The sequence below is a fragment of the Heptranchias perlo genome, chromosome 38 (assembly GCF_035084215.1).
Source record: "Heptranchias perlo isolate sHepPer1 chromosome 38, sHepPer1.hap1, whole genome shotgun sequence".
Lineage (NCBI taxonomy): Eukaryota > Metazoa > Chordata > Chondrichthyes > Hexanchiformes > Hexanchidae > Heptranchias > Heptranchias perlo.
This window is the reverse complement of record NC_090362.1, coordinates 4,208,193-4,226,362: the sequence shown is the minus strand read 5'-3', so window position 1 is coordinate 4,226,362 and position 18,170 is coordinate 4,208,193. Positions and strand designations below refer to the sequence as shown.

Below are 18,170 nucleotides of genomic sequence, written 5' to 3'. Positions count from 1 at the left end.
AGTTTTCTGTTTAAAATAAAGGATTAACCTTTGAATGAACTAATTACAGTAACCGAACTACACACCATCATAATTAAGAATCAGTAAATGAGCTTCCTGAATCTAGATATAACCTTCAAAACCAAGAACAAAAAAAAACTGGCTCCAGCCTCAAAAGAAAAACATACATTGGACACAGTAAACATTTAGTTGAGGGGGGAAAAAAGCTCCAATTTAAATGCCATACTGTAATTAGGAGAAATTTTCAAAGGCTACTTTGAAAACTTGTCGAATTTCCAGGCACGTTTTGGAAACTAACATCCTTGTGGTGTTTCATCTTAAATGGATCTCAACTTTCCATAAAATTAAAAAAGAAAAAAAAATCACATATCAATTTATAAACAGGTAGGTCAGACTGTAAAGTAGGCCATCTTATTTCCAGGACTGGCTCCTTGCTCTGGGCGAAGGGGAGTTGGTTGCAATTCTCCTAATCCGCCCAGAGTTACATTGTTGCCGCGGCTCAGGCTCAGGCTCAGGCTCAGGCCCCCGTTGGCTGCACCCAGCTCCCGCAAGGTTACTCGCTCTCACTTGCTCTCGGCACTGCCGCTCAGTGTCCACCTCCCTCTGCAGCCTCTCTGCCTTCTCCTCCGCCACATCTGCCTGGTCCTGCAAGCTTTTAATCTTCCTCCTGACTGCATCCACAGACGTCGCGCTGGTCATCCTCACTCACTCACTCTCTCTTTACACTTCTTCCACCTCCCTTCCCCCAAACACAAAAAAAAAATTAATAATCCTCAACCTCCAGAGGTTGAAAATTTCAAACAAAAATCTCCCCACTCCCGACTCCGAATGCACTTAGCACCGGAAGTAACCCAGCTTTTAACCCTCTCCCTCCCACACAAAAAAAAATGAATCACACGAGTGAAGGCAAATTAATAATGTTTGCAAAGTGAGTGAGCGTCTGCAATTCGAATTTCTTGGCTCGTTGCGTTTTTAAAATCGTTTCTTTTTGTTGCATTTTTTTTTTTGGCTGTCGCCAAACATTCTGGACAGTTTGGACATTGCAAGGTGCTTCAGACGGGACGCGCCACCTACAGGATCCAGTCAGTTTCAGGCACGAAATCACACTGAAATGAAACTAGGAAAGGTCATTAACGTTTGAACTACTTTATTTTCTGGAGAAAGGTAGAAAGAAAGAGAGAAAGAGAGAGAGAGCTTTTATATAGCACCTTACATGACCCCAGGATATCCCAAGGCACTTTACAGCTAACCCTCAAGCACTTTGTTAAAATGAAACTTATTTATAAAGGGGTCATTTTACAAACTCACCCCTAATTGGTAAACTTGTGGGTTGGAGCCAATTCAGATGCGTCAACAACAACAGCTTGCATTTATATAAGAACATAAGAAATAGGAGCAGGAGTAGGCCAATCGGCCCCTCGAGCCTGCTCCGCCATTCAATAAGATCATGGCTGATCTGATCCTAACCTCAAATCTAAATTCATGTCCAATTTCCTGCCCGCTCCCCATAACCCCTAATTCCCTTTACTTCTAGGAAACTGTCGATTTCTGTTTTAAATTTATCTAATGATGTAGCTTCCACAGCTTCCTGGGGCAGCAAATTCCACAGACCTACTACCCCCTGAGTGAAGAAGTTTCTCCTCATCTCAGTTTTGAAAGAGCAGCCCCTTATTCTAAGATTATGCCCCCTAGTTCTAGTTTCACCCATCCTTGGGAACATCCTTACCGCATCCACCCGATCAAGCCCCTTCACAATCTTATATGTTTCAATAAGATCGCCTCTCATTCTTCTGAACTCCAATGAGTAGAGTCCCAATCTACTCAACCTCTCCTCATATGTCCACCCCCTCATCCCCGGGATTAACCGAGTGAACCTTCTTTGTACTGCCTCGAGAGCAAGTATGTCTTTTCTTAAGTATGGACACCAAAACTGTATGCAGTATTCCAGGTGCGGTCTCACCAATACCTTATATAACTGCAGCAATACCTCCCTGTTTTTATATTCTATCCCCCTAATGTAGCGCCTTTAACGTAGTGAAACGCAACAAATGTTTCCATGTTGTAAACTTCTATGATTCTATGATTCTAAATCACAGTTGGGGTCCCAGGGAGGGCATGTGTGGAATGGGGGTATGGGATACCCATAATTTGCCATTGCCCCTTATTTATGAATATAATTTAATAAACTATTTAATAAAAGTGGTTAGAACACTGTTCTTTCACATCCAGGCCCTGTGTTTGGTGGGATGAATGATTCCTCTCTCTCTGGGTTGTAAGGATCTGGGGACTGTGTTTGGTGGGATGAACATAGGAACAGGAGTAGGCCATTCAGCCCCTCGAGCCTGCTGTGCCATTTGATAAGATCATGGCTGATCTGTGATCTAACTCCATATGCCTGCCTTTGGCCCATATCCCTTAATACCTTTGAATACTTCCTCTCTGGGTTGTAAGGATCTGGGGACTGTGTTTGAACAATCTCCATCCACTCACTTCTCACTGTTCACCTTCAGGATTCAGCATAAATTGACACTCTGCGGTTACTCTGGCTCAGATGGGCTGCTGTGGGAAATAATTGCGGTCTGGAGCTCTTGTACATCACTAGGTGTCAGCTGTGGCTCAGTGGGAGCACTCTCACCTCTGAGTCAGAAGGTTCAAGTCCCACTCCAGAGATTTGAGCACATAATCCAGGCTGACACTCCCAGTGCCAGTACTGAGGGAGTGCTGCACTGTCAGAGGTGCCGCCTTTTGAATGAGACATTAAACTGAGGCCCCGTCTGCCCTCTCAGGTGAACGTCAAAGTTCTACTTCGAAGAAGAGCAGGGGAGTTCTCCCTGGTCCTGGCCAATATTTATTCCCTCAACCAACATCACTAATACAGATTATCTGATCATTTATTTAATTGCTGTGTGTGGGATCTTGCTGTGCGCAAATTGGCTGCCACGTTTCCTACATTACAATGGTGACGACACTTCAAAAGTACTTCATTGGCTCTAAAGCATTTTGCGACATATAGTTGCTAAATTTGCTGATGACACAAAGGTAGGTAGGAAAGTAAGTTGTGAAGAGGACATAAGGAGTCTGCAAAGGGATAGAGATAGGTTAAGTGAGTGGGCAAACATTTGGTAGATGGAGTATAATGTGGGAAAATGTGAACTTGTCCACTTTGGCAGGAGGAATAGAAAAGCAGTATATTATTTAAATGGAGAGAGATTGCAGAACTCTGAGGTACAGAGGAATCTGGGAGTCCTAGTACATGAATCACAAAAAGTTAATATGCAGGTACAGCAAGTGATTAGGAAGGCAAATGGGATGTTGTCATTTATTGCAAGAGGAATGGAATATAAAAGTAGAGATGTTTTGCTACAGTTGTACAGGGCATTGGTAAGGCCACGTCTAGAATACTGTGTGCAGTTTTGGTCTCCTTATTTAAGGAAGGACATAATTGCTTTGGAGACGGTTCAGAGAAGGTTCACTCGACTGATTCCTGGGATGAGGGGGCTATCTTATGAGGAAAGGTTGGACAAGTTAGGCCTGTATACACTGGAGTTTAGAAGAATGAGAGGTGATTTTATTGAAACATATAAGATACTGAGGGGGCTTGAAGGGGTAGATGCTGAGAGGATGTTTCTCCCTGTGGGAGAGACTACAACTAGGGGCCACAGTTTAAAAATAAGGGGTCTCCCATTTAAGTCGGAGATGAGGAGAAATTTTTTCTCTCAGAGGGTCGTGAGTCTGTGGAACGCCCTTCCCCAGAGAGCGGTGGAGGCAGGGTCATTGAATATTTTTAAGGCTGAGTTAGATAGATGACTGATTAACAAGGGAGTCAAAGGTTATAGTAGGTAGACGGGAAAGTAGGGTTGAGGTCGCAATCAGATCAGCCATGATCTTATCAAATGGCAGAGCAGGCTCGAGGGGCCGAATGGCCTACTCCTGCTCTTAATTCGTATATTCGTATGACATCCTGAGGTCATGAAAGGCGTTACAGAAATGCAAGTCTTTCTTTTACAGTACAAGAATTAATCTTCATCTGGCCCGAATTACTCTTTATCTGGCCTGTGTCCATGAGTGCTGAGAGCTGGCACTGAGTGCCCACAGTGGGGGAAATGTTCCATCCCCAGCATAGATACCTGGTACCTTGGCAGACACAAATGTTCATGAAAAATCTGAGCATGCATTTAAAAGAAGGATCACAACTGATCTCAAACCAGAGAGAAGGGGGAGGGGGGAATCAGGCAGGACTGTCACTCCTGATTACTTTCCAGTCACCCCTCCCTCCCCCCAATGCTTGCTGGGAAATGCATGCACTGACATTGGGTGAGGATAAGGCTGGACTCAGCTGAGACCCCATCTTTCCACTGTTTGATAGTCCCCAATACTAACGGCCCAAGAAAGACTGACCACTTGGGTCAGATCTCTATGGATTGATGCCCGGTTATTGCATACTACCTTCAGGAGGGGCAACAGGAGGCCACAGCTCTCTCTATCCATGTCCTCCAGGGGTCAGACTGCGCTCTCTCTGTCCATGACCTCCAGGGGTCAGACTGTGCCCTCTCTGTCCGTGACCTCCAGAGGTCAGACTGCGCCCTCTCTGTCCGTGACCTCCAGGGGCCAAACTGTGTCCTCTCTGTCCGTAAGCCCCAGGGTCAAACTGTGCCCTCTCTGTCCATGACCTCCAGAGGTCAGACTGTGCCCTCTCTGTCCATGACCTCCAGGGGTCAGACTGCGCCCTCTCTGTCCATGACCTCCAGAGGTCAGACCATGCCCTCACTGTCTGTGACCTCCAGGGGTTAGACTATGCCCTCTCTGTCTGTGACCTCCAGGGGTCAGACTGTGCCCTCCCTGTCTGTGACTCCAGGGGTCAGACTGCGCCCTCTCTGTCCATTACCTCCAGGGGGTCAGACTGCGCCCTCTCTGTCCATGACCTCCAGGGGTCAGACTGTGCCCTCTGTCCATGAGCTCCAGGGGTCAAACTTTGCCCTCTCTCCCCAGGGAGCGTCAGGGATCAAACTATGCCCTCTCTGTCTGAACCCTCCAGGGGTCAAACTGTGCCCTCTGTGTCCATGACCTCCAGGGGTCAGACTGTGCCCTCTCTGTCCATGACCTCCAGGGGTCAGACTGTGCCCTCTCTGTCCGTGACTCCAGAGGTCAGACTGCGCCCTCTCTGTCCATGACCTCCAGGGGTCAGACTGCGCCCTCTCTGTCCGTGACCTCCAGGGGTCAGACTGTGCCCTCTCTGTCCGTGACTCCAGGGGTCAGACTGCGCCCTCTCTGTCCATGACCTCCAGGGGTCAGACTGCGCCCTCTCTGTCCATGACCTCCAGGGATCAGACTGCGCCCTCACTGTCCATGACTCCAGGGGTGAAACTGTGCCCTCTCTGGCCATGTCCTCCAGGGGTCAGACTGCGTCCTCTCTGGCCATGACCTCCAGGGGTCAGACTGCGCCCTATCTGTCCGTGACCTCCAGGGGTCAGACTGCGCCCTCTCTGTCCGTGACTCCAGGGATCAGACTGCGCCCTCTCTATCCATGACCTCCAGGGGTCAGACTGCGCCCTCTCTGTCCATGACCTCCAGGGGTCAGACTGCGCCTCTCTGTCCATGAGCTCCAAGGGTCAAACTGTGCCCTCTCTGTCTGTGACCTCCAGGGGTCAGGCTGCACCCTCTCTATCCGTGACTCCAGGGGTCAAACTGTGCCCTCTATGGCCATGACCTCCAGGGGTCAGACTGCGCCCTATTCTGTCCGTGACTCCAGGGGTCAGACTGCGCCCTCTCTGTCCATGACCTCCAGGGGTCAGACTGCGCCTCTCTGTCCATGAGCTCCAGGGGTCAAACTGTGCCCTCTCTGTCTGTGACCTCCAGGGGTCAGGCTGCGCCCTCTCTATCCGTGACTCCAGGGGTCAAACTGTGCCCTCTATGGCCATGACCTCCAGGGGTCAGACTGCGCCCTATCTGTCCGTGACCTCCAGGGGTCAGACTGTGCCCTCTGTCCATGAGCTCCAGGGGTCAAACTGTGCCCTCTCTCCCCAGGGAGCCCAGGGGATCAGACTGTGCCCTCTGCCCATGAGCCTCAGGGAGTCAGGATTCCACTATTAATACTGGACCTTGAGCTAATCCTAACCACCAAATTTACACCATCAGCTCCCCTATAGCTCAGTGACCGTATCCATGGAGTAGCTGAGTCATACAGACCAGGAAGACCCCGGGGTCAGCCGATCTCAGCCAGGGTGGCAGTCATGGTGCTACATTTGACCCCAGCACCCCTGGATTGGGCCAGGGGAGATCAGCCCGCGTTCCAATTCCTGATTGGTATCCAGCGCCCCCCCCCCCTCCTGGAACTGTGCGTGGGGGAGACATTGGGTGAGAGGGTTGGGGGTGTGGCTGCCAGGTCCCCTTGGCGGAATAACCCAGCAATACTCACTATCAAGGTGCAGGTGTAAATATTGGCCATTGGGCTGATGTGGTGGGAGGATGATTGGGTCCCACAGAGTCTCAATCCAGCAAGGAATCAAATCCTTCACTAGAGGAGACAAAATGCCAGCAAAGGTACATGGAGAGAAAGGCCTTTTCTTCCACCTCTTAAGGTGATAACTTTTTCATTGAAGAACAGTCACTGTCCAGAAACTCCCGGCGTCCGACCGTGTTCCATTGATATTTACAATAAATGTATTTTCAACTCATTCTGGAAAATGCTCCCCTCTCCCACATCATCTGTCTGCTTGTACTTCTGAGACATTGTGCAGTACTTGAGAGAGGAGCAGATAGTTGCCCGTGTGGCCTGAACCTCAGCAATTTGGAGATCTCCTTGAAACATTGAAATAAAAGATTTTCCTGAGTGCTAATTCTCTATCCCCAAATAATAATGTTCTTTGCGTGGAAATGTAGTGAAATCTGTACAATCTCTCTGGGATGAAAATAATCTGAAAACTCTGAAAGGCTCCGGATGATTTGAAACGGGATATCGTGCGGATTTAAAGACTCGGCGAGGAGATCACTTCGCTTGTAAAAAGGGGATACAAGTGGCAGAGAGACGCCCTCGGAGCCTGGGCTCTTGCTGCTCACTCCAGGCAGTTCAATCAGAGACTGATTCAGAAATGCCAGAGATACGGACGGTCCATCAAAGTGTAAATAACTCCAAAAATGAGACACGTGGCACTTGTTAAAGCAGCTCACACTGAATGATGTTACCAGGCTATGATAGAAGTGCTGCTATTCGGTTCTAGTTTGGTGAGGGCGCTGATTCCTTGAATGTCAGAGATATAAGTGCTATTCGGAATAGCCCGCATACTTTTCCTTTTAAGGAATATCGCCCACTAACGTAACCTCAACTCATATTACAAATAGATGACTTCCGTGGGAGGGCTGGAATGGTTTATTGCTCCCACGATCCAATGGATCAACTGCTGCAACCATCCATATGTGGCGTTTGATGTGAGCATTTCTCTGAGACATTTTTATTCTTGCTGTTTTGCATACTTGTGGCCTAACATTGAGTGACGAGCGGGCTTCCCTGCTTGTCAAACACGCTAAACACCCTTGTCCTGCAACTGGAGTACTGCTTATCACCTCTGCAGGTCCCCCGACGACACATATAGCTCAATGCCATATAAAGCACTGAGCTATATATAATCGCACAGCCCAGTCTAGGGGTAGACTGCACATATTTTCTAATCCTGACTTAAACCTTCAAAAGTTATTTTTAGGTGCAATTTTGAGGGGAGAGGGACATCAGCGTGCTGCAAAATATTGGGAAAAGGGAAAAAAACACAAGGGAATGACATAAAAATCAGTAACAGTACCTGCTGTGATTTACCAGATATCATGCATTCGGCCAGGAAAAATGTGATAACTTTGTATAGTTTTGCTGTGATTAAAAGTGTACAATACTCACATCGGTGGCTTTAGTCTCAGCCAGTTCCAGTTTCTCCTGTGCATCTTTCAGGGCTTCAGAATATTTGTCAAGCTCGTCCTCAGTACCCTTCAACTTTTTCTGCAAGGCCAGTAGTTCATCCTCAAGCTGAGGTGGGTGGGTTTTTTATATATATATATATATAGCAGGAGGGTGTTCAGGCGATGGCAGAGAGAGAGAGAGAAGAGGAGAGAGACGGCGTGGTCGGCGCAGGCGAGGGGGTCGTGTATGCGAGAGAGAGAGATGGAGAGAGGGAAAGAGAAAGAGAGAGAAGCAGAAAGAGGTTAAGAGGCCGTTCGATCACCCCGCTCAAATACCTTAGCAGCATTCTCCTCTGCGGCCAGCATACGCTCCTCAGCCTTGTTAAAATCTTCCAAGAATTTATCCCTCTCATCCTCCACCGCTCGCAATCTCTTTTCCAGTTGTAAAGCATCATCCTCAAACTACACACACAATTGATGTAGAGCATGTAAGATTTTTAAACACTCTTTAAGCTCATTATTGAGTTCAAAATACGCCCAGAATTCAGAGAATTGCTGCATTTCCACAGAGAATTTAAACAGGAACATTGCTGTAAATATCTACAAATTAGTAACTTTAAAATCACTGCTTTTCCTCAGAGAATTTAACATGAACATTGCTGTAAATATCTACAAATTAGTAACTTTAAATCTAAAATCGTTGCTTTTCCTCAGAGAATTTAACATGAACATTGTTGTAAATATCTACGAATTAGTAACTTTTAAAAACTAAAATCGTTGCTTTTCCTCAGAGAATTTAACATGAACATTGCTGTAAATATCTACAAATTAGTAACTTTTAAAAACTAAAATCGTTGCTTTTCCTCAGAGAATTTAACAGGAACATTGCTGTAAATATCTACAAATTAGTAACTTTAAAATCACTGCTTTTTCTCAGAGAATTTAACATGAACATTGCTGTAAATATCTACAAATTAGTAACTTTAAAATCACTGCTTTTTCTCAGAGAATTTAACATGAACATTGCTGTAAATATCTACAAATTAGTAACTTTAAATCTAAAATCGTTGCTTTTCCTCAGAGAATTTAACATGAACATTGCTGTAAATATCTACAAATTAGTAACTTTAAAAAAAAACCTAACTGCTGCATTTTAAACATTTACAAGTTAACTTTTGCACAGTTCCAGTCTTATAAGTGGACTTGTTGCACGAACATCTGGAGACTCGGCTCCCCTGCTTGTATTGCAGTCCCTGTCGGTGAGTTTTTACTGAAGGAGTTGGGAGAGAGAGAAGGGGATAGAGTTGGGAGAAAGCAGCTAACCTGTTTGCTCCTGTCCTCCGCTGCTTTCTTGTCAGCCTCGGCTTGCTCAGCTCGATCCAAGGCATTCTCCTTATCCAGCTTTAACATCTGCATCTTCTTCTTGATGGCGTCCATGGCTGGTTCTCTTTTAGGGGGGTCGCGAAGCAACAACAACAAAAATTGATTTTTTTTTTTAGAAAAAGAGGAAAGGGGGGAGTTGCAGAGGAGCTGAAGAGAGGACGGAGAGAGACGGGAGCTGATTCAGGAGCTGAGCCCGAGTGCACCAGATCCTAGCCCGGCCTCAGAAATATGTCCTTCGCAGGGGGCAGACTGAATTCCTCAGGACATTTAATACTTTTTTGGAAGCAGATTGAGTCTGTCCTTACCCTATGGCTAATCTTCTTCCTGGATCAGCCAGTTGATTCGTTGCTTTGGGACATTTGACCAGCACCATCACCGTATATGGGGAGCTGGTGGACTCTCACTCCCCGTCAGCACATTCTCTGACCTCCCTTCTCTTCCTTAAAACACCAGCGACTAAAAAAAAAAGGAAGGCTCCGATCTGGAGAGTTCAACGTGGAAAAGGGATCAGTCCGGGGGAGACTGCCCCTCTCCCCTGCTCCGGCCCCTTTCTCCCCCCCACCCCCTCTTATCCACCCGACCACCAGCCCTGCTGTTGCTCCTGGGACTCCCTCAAGTCTGAAAATGTGATGCATCACACCCGCCCCTTCCAAAAGAAACACATTGATTCCAGCCCTCGCCCCCCCCTCTCCCACTCCAGGTCCACGAGATTCTGCAACTAGTAACACTGTGCATTCACGCCCCCACCCCAAACAAAGCAGGAAAACTCCCCCTCTCCTCCCACCACTTCAAACCCCAGGGGTTCAGACTGTGCCCTCTCTGCCCCAGGGGTACAGACTGTGCCCTCTCTGCCCCAGGGATTCAGACTGTGCCCTCTCTGCCCCAGGGTTCAGACTGTACCCTCTCTGCCCCAGGGGTTCAGACTGTACTCTCTCTGCCCCAGGGTTCAGACTGTGCCTTCTCTGCCCCGGGGTTCAGATTGTGCCCTCTCTGCCCTGGGGTTCAGACTGTGCCCTCTCTGCCCCAGGGGTTCAGACTGTGCCCTCTCTTCCCCAGGGGTTCAGACTGTGCCCTCTCTGCCTGGGGGTTCAGACTGTGCCCTCTCTGCCCAGGGGTTCAGACTGTGTCCTCTCTGCCCCAGGGGTTCAGACTGTGCCCTCTCTGCCCCAGGGGTTCAGACTGTGCCCTCTCTGCCCCAGGGGTTCAGACTGTACTCTCTCTGCCCCAGGGGTTCAGACTGTGCCCTCTCTGCCCCAGGGTTCAGACTGTACTCTCTCTGCCCCAGGGGTTCAGACTGTGCCCTCTCTGCCCCAGGGTTCAGACTGTGCCCTCTCTGCCCCAGGGTTCAGACTGTGCCCTCTCTGCCCCAGGGTTCAGACTGTGCCCTCTCTGGCCTGGGGGTTCAGACGGTGCCCTCTCTGGCCTGGGGGTTCAGACTGTGCCCTCTCTTCCCCGGGGGTTCAGACTGTATCCTCTCTACCCTGGGGTTCAGACTGTGCCCTCTCAACCCCAGGGGTTCAGACTGTGCCCTCTCTGCCCCAGGGGTTCAGACTGTGCCCTCTCTGCCCAGGGGTTCAGACTGTGCCCTCTCTGCCCCAGGGGTTCAGACTGTGCCCTCTCTGCCCAGGGGTTCAGACTGTGCCCTCTCTGCCCAGGGGTTCAGACTGTACTCTCTCTGCCCGGGGGGTTCAGACTGTGCCCTCTCTGCCCCAGGGGTTCAGACTGTACCCTCTCTGCCCAGGGGTTCAGACTGTACTCTCTCTGCCCCAGGGGTTCAGACTGTACTCTCTCTGTCCGGGGGGTTCAGACTGTGCCCTCTCTGCCCAGGGGTTCAGACTGTGCCCTCTCTGCCCAGGGGTTCAGACTGTGCCCTCTCTGCCCAGGGGTTCAGACTGTGCCCTCTCTGCCCAGGGGTTCAGACTGTGCCCTCTCTGCCCAGGGGTTCAGACTGTGCCCTCTCTGCCCCGGGAACTCCAGGGGTTCAGACTGTGCCCTCTCTGCCCAGGGGTTCAGACTGTGCCCTCTCTGCCCTATCAGTGAATGAAGTGAAATAAACATAACTTTATTGATAATTCGTCTTAGAGATTACATATTTTATCTCTTTATAGATCACAGAAACCAACGGACGGTTTAATTTTTGCGCTGTCTGGTGTACTGAGACAGCATGTCCCTCTTTGTGGTTAATACATTTCTCAACTACTTACAGAGCTGCTTGACTTCCCCCGTGAGCTAGCACTGACAGAGGAATATACATCAACACATCCAGTAATATTAACTGAGAGGCATTCTCCATGGGCTGCAAACGAAATTCCATCCTGTGCAGTGGGAGCGGATACAGGATACTGCTTGGAGGATACTTGATTCCATTCACTGAGCACTCAAGGGGGCAATAATTTGACGAGGAGCTTTAAAAGTCAGTTCCTCGCACAGGCTGCATGCGCCCGGCTATGTGGCAGCCTCTGAGCCACTGGATAGATATATGGAGGTCCAGCAATCAGTTGGACTCTGTGATCAAGTTGCTGTCATATGTGATTAGTGAACGGCCTGATTTGCCTTCATACCAGACAGTTTGATAAGTGTTTAAACAAATAATCAGAGCTCACCGTGTGGTGTTAGAGTAATATCAGTGCTATTGCTTTCTAAACTTGCCATCGCAATATATATATATTTTGTTAAAACGCCTCTCTTTTGCCTTACTGAAATGGAACATCGCTGCAGGCAAGCATTCGGGAAAATCTGAGTCATCCTGATAAAAAATCTTACCAAAATAAACCTAACCAGAGAGAACTTCTTTCCCAGCCTGGCACTGCTATTTTATTATTTAAGTTAACTGGAAGACCAAAGCTCCAAGCTCAGCACACACAACCAGTCAACTGAACGAAAATATTGCTTGAAGAATCTAAACCGATTCCGATGTCTTCAATCAATGGTGAAATGTTTAAATTGATCCTGTTAGTTGTGAACTGGTTTTCTCACTGGGCAGTCTGGGTGCTACTTTTATTTATTTTTATCTGGTCTTTGCAGCTCAGTTCTTGCTGGTATAGCCATGGCTCAGTGGGTAGCATTCCCGTCTCTAAATCAGAAGGTTGTAGGTTCAAGTCCCATCTCACAGACTTGTAGCACATAATCTAGATTGATATCCCCTCCACTGCAGGGATAAGGGAGTGCTGCACTGTTGGAGGTGCTGTCTTTACAGATGTGATGTTAAATTGAGGCCCTTTCTGCCCTCTCAGCTGGATGTAAAAGATCCCATGGCCACTATTGGGGAGAAGAGCATGGGAATTGCTCCTCAGTGTCCTGGTCAATATTTATCCCTCAACCAACATCACAAAAAAGCAGATTATCTGGTCATTATCATGTTGCTGTTTGTGGGATCTTGCTGTGTGCAAATTGGGTGCTGCCTTTCCTACATTATAACAGCGACTACACTTCAAAAGTACTCCATTTGCTGAAAAATGGTTTGGGATGTGCTGAGGTTGTGAAAGATGCTATATAAATGCAAATTCTTTCTTAATCGAATGCCTTCTGGAAGTCCATATAGACAACATCCATAGACACTCCCTTATCCACCATGTTAGTGACCTCCTCAAAAAAGTCAACTAGATTAGTCAGACATGACCAACCCTTCACCATCCCATGCTGACTCTCTTTGATCATGTGAAGTTATGTTTCAAGGTAGGTCTTACTGTCACCAATCTGAAATACCCTTCTTCTGATCTTTCAGATGCTCAAGAGGAGGAGATGGCAGAGTCCAATTAGCTTTAACCAAACATCTCTACAGTACCCTGCAGCACCTACTCCATCAGTAGCTAGCACTATCACAGATATACCCAATGCAGGGGGAGATGGTCAGTCAGTGACTTGCAGGAAGGAGCACTTCAAGAGGTCTTGAGTGAGGAATCATACAGCACAGGAGGCCACTCGGCCCATTGTGCCTGTGCCAGCTCTTTGAAAGAGTTATCCAATTAGTCCCCTTCCCCTGCTCTTTCCCCATGGCCCTGTAACTTTTTCCCCTTCAAGTATTTATCCAATTCCCTTTTGAAAGTTACTATTGAATCTGCTTCCACCGTCCTTTCAGGCAGAGCATTCCAGATCATAACAACTCGCTGCATAAAAAAAAATGTCTTCTCATCTCCCCTTTGGTTCTTTTGCCAATTTCCTTAAATCTGTGTCCTCTGGTTACTGACCCTGCTGCCATTGGAAATAGTTTCTCCTTATTTACTCTATCAAAACCCTACATGATTTTGAGGAGTTGGCGTGAGCAGAATTGCAGGAGACACAACCTCCTGTCTGGAGGTCTCAGTTCTTTCAGTTGCTGTGTCCAGGGGTTGAGCCTCGGGGTGGTGGGGGGGCTACTTACAAACACATGCATTTCATGGAGTCATTTAAGAGTGTGTTATGCAGTTTGAAGGTGTTTATGGAGGAATGGAGGATTGGTAGGAGCTGGCACGGATAATGGAGATTCCTCTCAGCCATCCTACTCAAATGACTGGTGATGCGTAATGGAGCATTTAGGCCCATAAGCCCCTGCACCAATCCCGGGGGTGCCTGTAGTTACGGACCCATCTATGTCCAAATCATTTATATAAATGGAAAACAAAAATTGTCCTATTACAGAGTCCCTGGGCTCATTAATTCACAAATCGCTCCACTCCAATTCACACCCATTTATCCCTATTGATCCTAGGCTGCGTTGCCTTTAATACCATGTGGCTTAATTTCTGCAACAATCCTGTTACGTTATGTGACACCTTCTGAGAATCCATCGATAGAAGATCTGCTATTCTGATATACGGTCTGACAGGAGACACAAAGCTGGCCAAGGCAGTCCGTAAAAGAGGCAGATTTCCAATTTCAGAGATGCAATCTTTTAGAAAAAAATCCGTTCTTGGGATGTGGGCATTTTTGGTAAGGCTGGCGTTTATTGCCCCTCCCTAGTTTCTCTGAGAAGGTGGGCCGCCATCTTGAACCGCTGAGATCTGCCGCGTTTCCTACATTACAACAGTGACTACACTCCAAGTGTACTTCATTGGCTGTAAAGCACTTTGGGACATCCTGAGGTTATGTTGTTTCTTTAATACAACGGAGTTGTTTGCTAGGCCACTTCAGAGGGCATTTAAGAGTCAGCTACATATGGTGTGGAACCGGAATCACAAATGAGTAAGGAAATCAGGTTTCCTTCCCTAAAGGACATTAAAGAGTTGGGTTTTTCACTGATACTAACTTTTTAACTTCCAGGTGTTATTAAATTCAATTCCAATTCTTAAACTGCCACGGTGGGATTTGAACTCATGACCTACAGGATTATTAATCCAGTAATATAACCACTACAGTACCGTACCCTCAAGGAAGCTCTAGCACTGGGAGAATAAAGACTTATTATAATGACTTTATAGAATAATGACTTATAGTTATGGTAAAAAGTTGAGCTTTGTCCTGTGGTGGCAATCGTTCAACAAAAGCTTTTCACTGTGTTTTCTTTAGCATCGGAATTATAGTAAGTATTAAACATGAACTGAGAGAGAGAGAGAGAGAATACTTATTCTGTCTAAAAATGAAAGAGAAAGACTGTGGAAAAAACAAACAGTAATATCTCCACAAATAATCCCCATTTGCACATCGAAGGCCGGAATATACCGTTGTTGATGGTGATGAACGAATGCCTAAAGTGTCACTGACTGGAGAGTCTAGAACCAGAGGTCATAGTCTCAGGATAAGGGGTCGGCCATTTAGGACTGAGATGAGGAAAAATTTCTTCACTCAGAGGGTTGTGAATCTTTGGAATTCTCTATCCCCAGAGGGCTGTGGATGGTCAGTCGTTGAGTATATTCAAGACTGAGATCGATAGATTTTTGGACTTTAGGGGATTTAAGGGAGATGGGGATCAGGCGGGAAAGTGGAGTTGAGGGAGAAGATCAGCCATGATCTGATTGAATGGCGGAGCAGGCCTCGAGGGGCCGTATGGCCTACTCCTGCTCCTATTTCTTATGTTCTTATGTCACCTGACTTCAAAATCAGGCGGGGTGTAAAAGGGACGGCCAATCCGATCCTGTCAGTTCCCTGGGGAGGGGGAGGGCTCAGATTAAAATGACCCCCCTCTTGTTTAAATTGAGCCAATCTCATGCTGTCACCATTGACTCACTTTCAAGGCTCTTGTGTAAATAGTGACCAGTGAAGGGAAAGAGGTGCCTGGTGCTCCCTGCCCAGGGGAGAAATCAGGCATGGACGACACCGGGGTCGGGGGGGAATGCTGATGTGAAAAACGTTCAGTAAATCTGTTTTTGCCCCATTGTGCCCTTTATCATTGGATTCTTCACAGGGATATAAAGTTCATTCATTGTAAAATATTTATTACTAGTCTCAACATCAGAACCTAAACTGCCCTCTGACTGGCTTCCTCTTGCTGTATGAAGACTCATTGTGTGTTCCAGATACACTGCACGTTTTGCTGGGCTCTGCTCCATTTAGGCATTAAACTAAGGCCAGAAAAACTATTCACTTCTAATCCCTGTCTGACTGCAAGAAAAACTGATCTTCTGCCAACTGCAGGGAGACACACACTCAGAGATACTGAGGATTGATGGAAGGTCTCGATCCCCATTAATGTCACATCTTATGATTTATTTGGATTATTAATTTGTGTTTCTGAAAACGTGCACTGTTTATGCTTCATTCGTAGTTTGTTCTCAATGATTCTCAAAAGTGTCCCATCTCCAAGATCACGCACTTTATCCACACAGTCTGAAGGACTTTGCCTATTTCATGGCATCAAACAAACCACTGCCACTCAAACTGCCAACACTACAAACTATGCCATGGAACACTTGCTGTACTTAGGGGTAGACTGCGACTGTGTGCGATAGTGTCGAACGGGTGATAGTGAGTTCACAGCCCGTTTTATATCTCTCCCGACCCGACTCGCTATCAGCTGCTTTACACTATCGCGCAGTCAAGATCTACCCCGCTAGTCGAGTGCTCAATGCACCTTTACTCACACCTACAAATGAATCTAAAGCCTCTTAAGTAGGACGTGTGTGTGTAATTGAAAAGTACTGGCGTTTACAGAGAGCAGGGGGAGCGTGTTTGAGAGGGTGGGAAGAGAATGGGTGGAGGCGGCTGATTTGGGTACAAGGTGAACCTTTTTTAAGAACATAAGAAGTAAGAGCAGGAGTGGGCCATACGGCCCCTTGAGCCTGCTCCACCATTCAATAAGATCATGGCTGAACCTCTACCTCAACTCCACTTTCCTGCCCAATCCCCATATCCCTTGAGTCCCCTAGAGTCCAAAAATCTATTGATCTCAGCCTTGAATATACTCAATGACTGAGCATCCACAGCCCTCTGGGGTACAGAATTCCAAAGATTCACAACCCTCTGAGTGAAGAAATTTTTCCTCATCTCAGTCCTAAATGGCCAACCTCATATCCTGAGACTATGCCCCCTAGTTCTAGACTCTCCAGCCAGGGGAAACATCCTCTCAGCATCTACCCTGTCAAGCCCTCTCAGAATCTTATATGTTTCAATGAGATCACCTCTCATTCTTCTAAACTCCAGAGAGTATAGGCCCATTCTACTCAACCTCTCCTCATAGGACAACCCTCTCATCTCAGGAATCAATCTAGTGAACCTTTGCTGCACCGCCTCTAAGGCAAGTATATCCTTCCTTAGGTAAGGAGACCAAAACTGTACACAGTACTCCAGGTGTGGTCTCATCATTAGCTCTGTACAATTGCAGCAAGACTTCCTTACTCTTGTACTCCAACCTCTTGCAATAAAGGCTAACATGCCATTTGCCTTCCTAATTGCTTGCTGTACCTGCATGTTAACTTTCTGTGTTTTGTGTACAAGGACACCCAAATCTTTCTGAACACCAACATTTAATAGTTTCTCACCATTTAAAAAATATTCTGTTTTTCTATTCTTCCTACCAAAGTGAATAACCTCACATTTCCCCACATTATACTCCATCTGCCACCTTCTCGCCCACTCACTTAACCTGTTTATATCCCTTTGCAGACTCTTTGTGTCCTCCTCACAGCTTATTTTCCCATCTTGCTTTGTATCATCAGCAAATTTGGACACATTACACTTGGTCCCTTCATCTAAGTCATTAATATAGATTGTAAATAGCTGAGGCCCAAGCACTGATCCTTGCGGCACCCCACTAGTTACAGCCTGTCAACCTGAAAATGACCTGTTTATCCCTAACATAACAACCTCTGGTTGTTTTCTGTCCATTGACCAATCTTCTATCCATGCTAACCCAGTAACATAACCACTATGCTACCGGTAGGGTACGGTAGCATAGTGGTTATGTTACTGGGTTAGTAATCCAGAGGCCTGGACTAAATCCAGAGTCATGAGTTCAAATCCCGCCACGGCAGCTGGCGAATTTAAATTCAATTAATTAAAAAATAAAATCTGGAATTAAAATACTAGTATCAGTAACGGTGGCTATGAAACTACTGGATTGTCGTAAAAACCCATCTGGTTCACTAATGTCCTTCAGGGAAGGAAGCCTGCCGTCCTTACCTGGTCTGGCCTATATGTGACTCCAGACCCACAGCAATGTGGTTGATTCTTAATTGCCCTCTGAAATGGCCTAGCAAGCCACTCAGTTGTAAAATCTCGCTACGAAAAGTCATAATAAGAATAAAACCGGACGGACCACCCGGCATCGGACCACTAGGCACCGGACACGACAACGGCAAAACACCAAGCCCAGTCGACCCTGCAAGGTCCTCCTTACCAACATCTGGGGACTTGTGCCAAATATTGGGAGAGCTGTCCCACAGACTAGTCAAGCAACAGCTTGACATCGCCATACTTACAGAATCATATCTTTCAGCCAACGTCCCAGACTCTTCCATCACCATCCCTGGGTATGTCCTGTCCCACCAGGC

At 47.0% G+C, this 18,170-nt stretch overlaps 1 protein-coding gene and 1 long non-coding RNA gene across 7 annotated transcripts in view; one reads left to right on the top strand and one right to left on the bottom strand.

The window, feature by feature from the left end:
- The window catches only part of tpm1 (tropomyosin 1 (alpha)), a 35,030-nt gene extending 25,495 nt beyond the window's left edge, over positions 1–9,535 (bottom strand). Inside the window, exons 1-2 of one of the 5 annotated variants that reach the window (XM_067973313.1) lie at positions 9,208–9,535; positions 8,221–8,346 (exon numbers count right to left, since the gene is read on the bottom strand). In XM_067973313.1, the coding sequence (XP_067829414.1) occupies positions 8,221–8,346; positions 9,208–9,321 (240 nt within the window). In that variant the 5' untranslated portion in view covers positions 9,322–9,535. Of the gene's footprint in view, positions 1–7,885; positions 8,012–8,220; positions 8,347–9,207 lie in introns of those variants that run through there. The other 4 variants (XM_067973311.1, XM_067973310.1, XM_067973309.1 and 1 more) reach the window with 4 other exon arrangements.
- On the top strand, positions 9,061–12,058 carry LOC137304665 (uncharacterized). Of its 2 annotated transcripts, none has more exons than XR_010958605.1 (2): positions 9,061–9,143; positions 11,376–12,058. It is a non-coding gene; the product is annotated as an uncharacterized lncRNA (long non-coding RNA). The 2 variants fall into 2 exon arrangements; XR_010958604.1 differs by having other exon boundaries at positions 9,065–9,143; positions 11,474–12,058.
- The last annotated feature ends 6,112 nt before the right edge of the window (positions 12,059–18,170 follow it).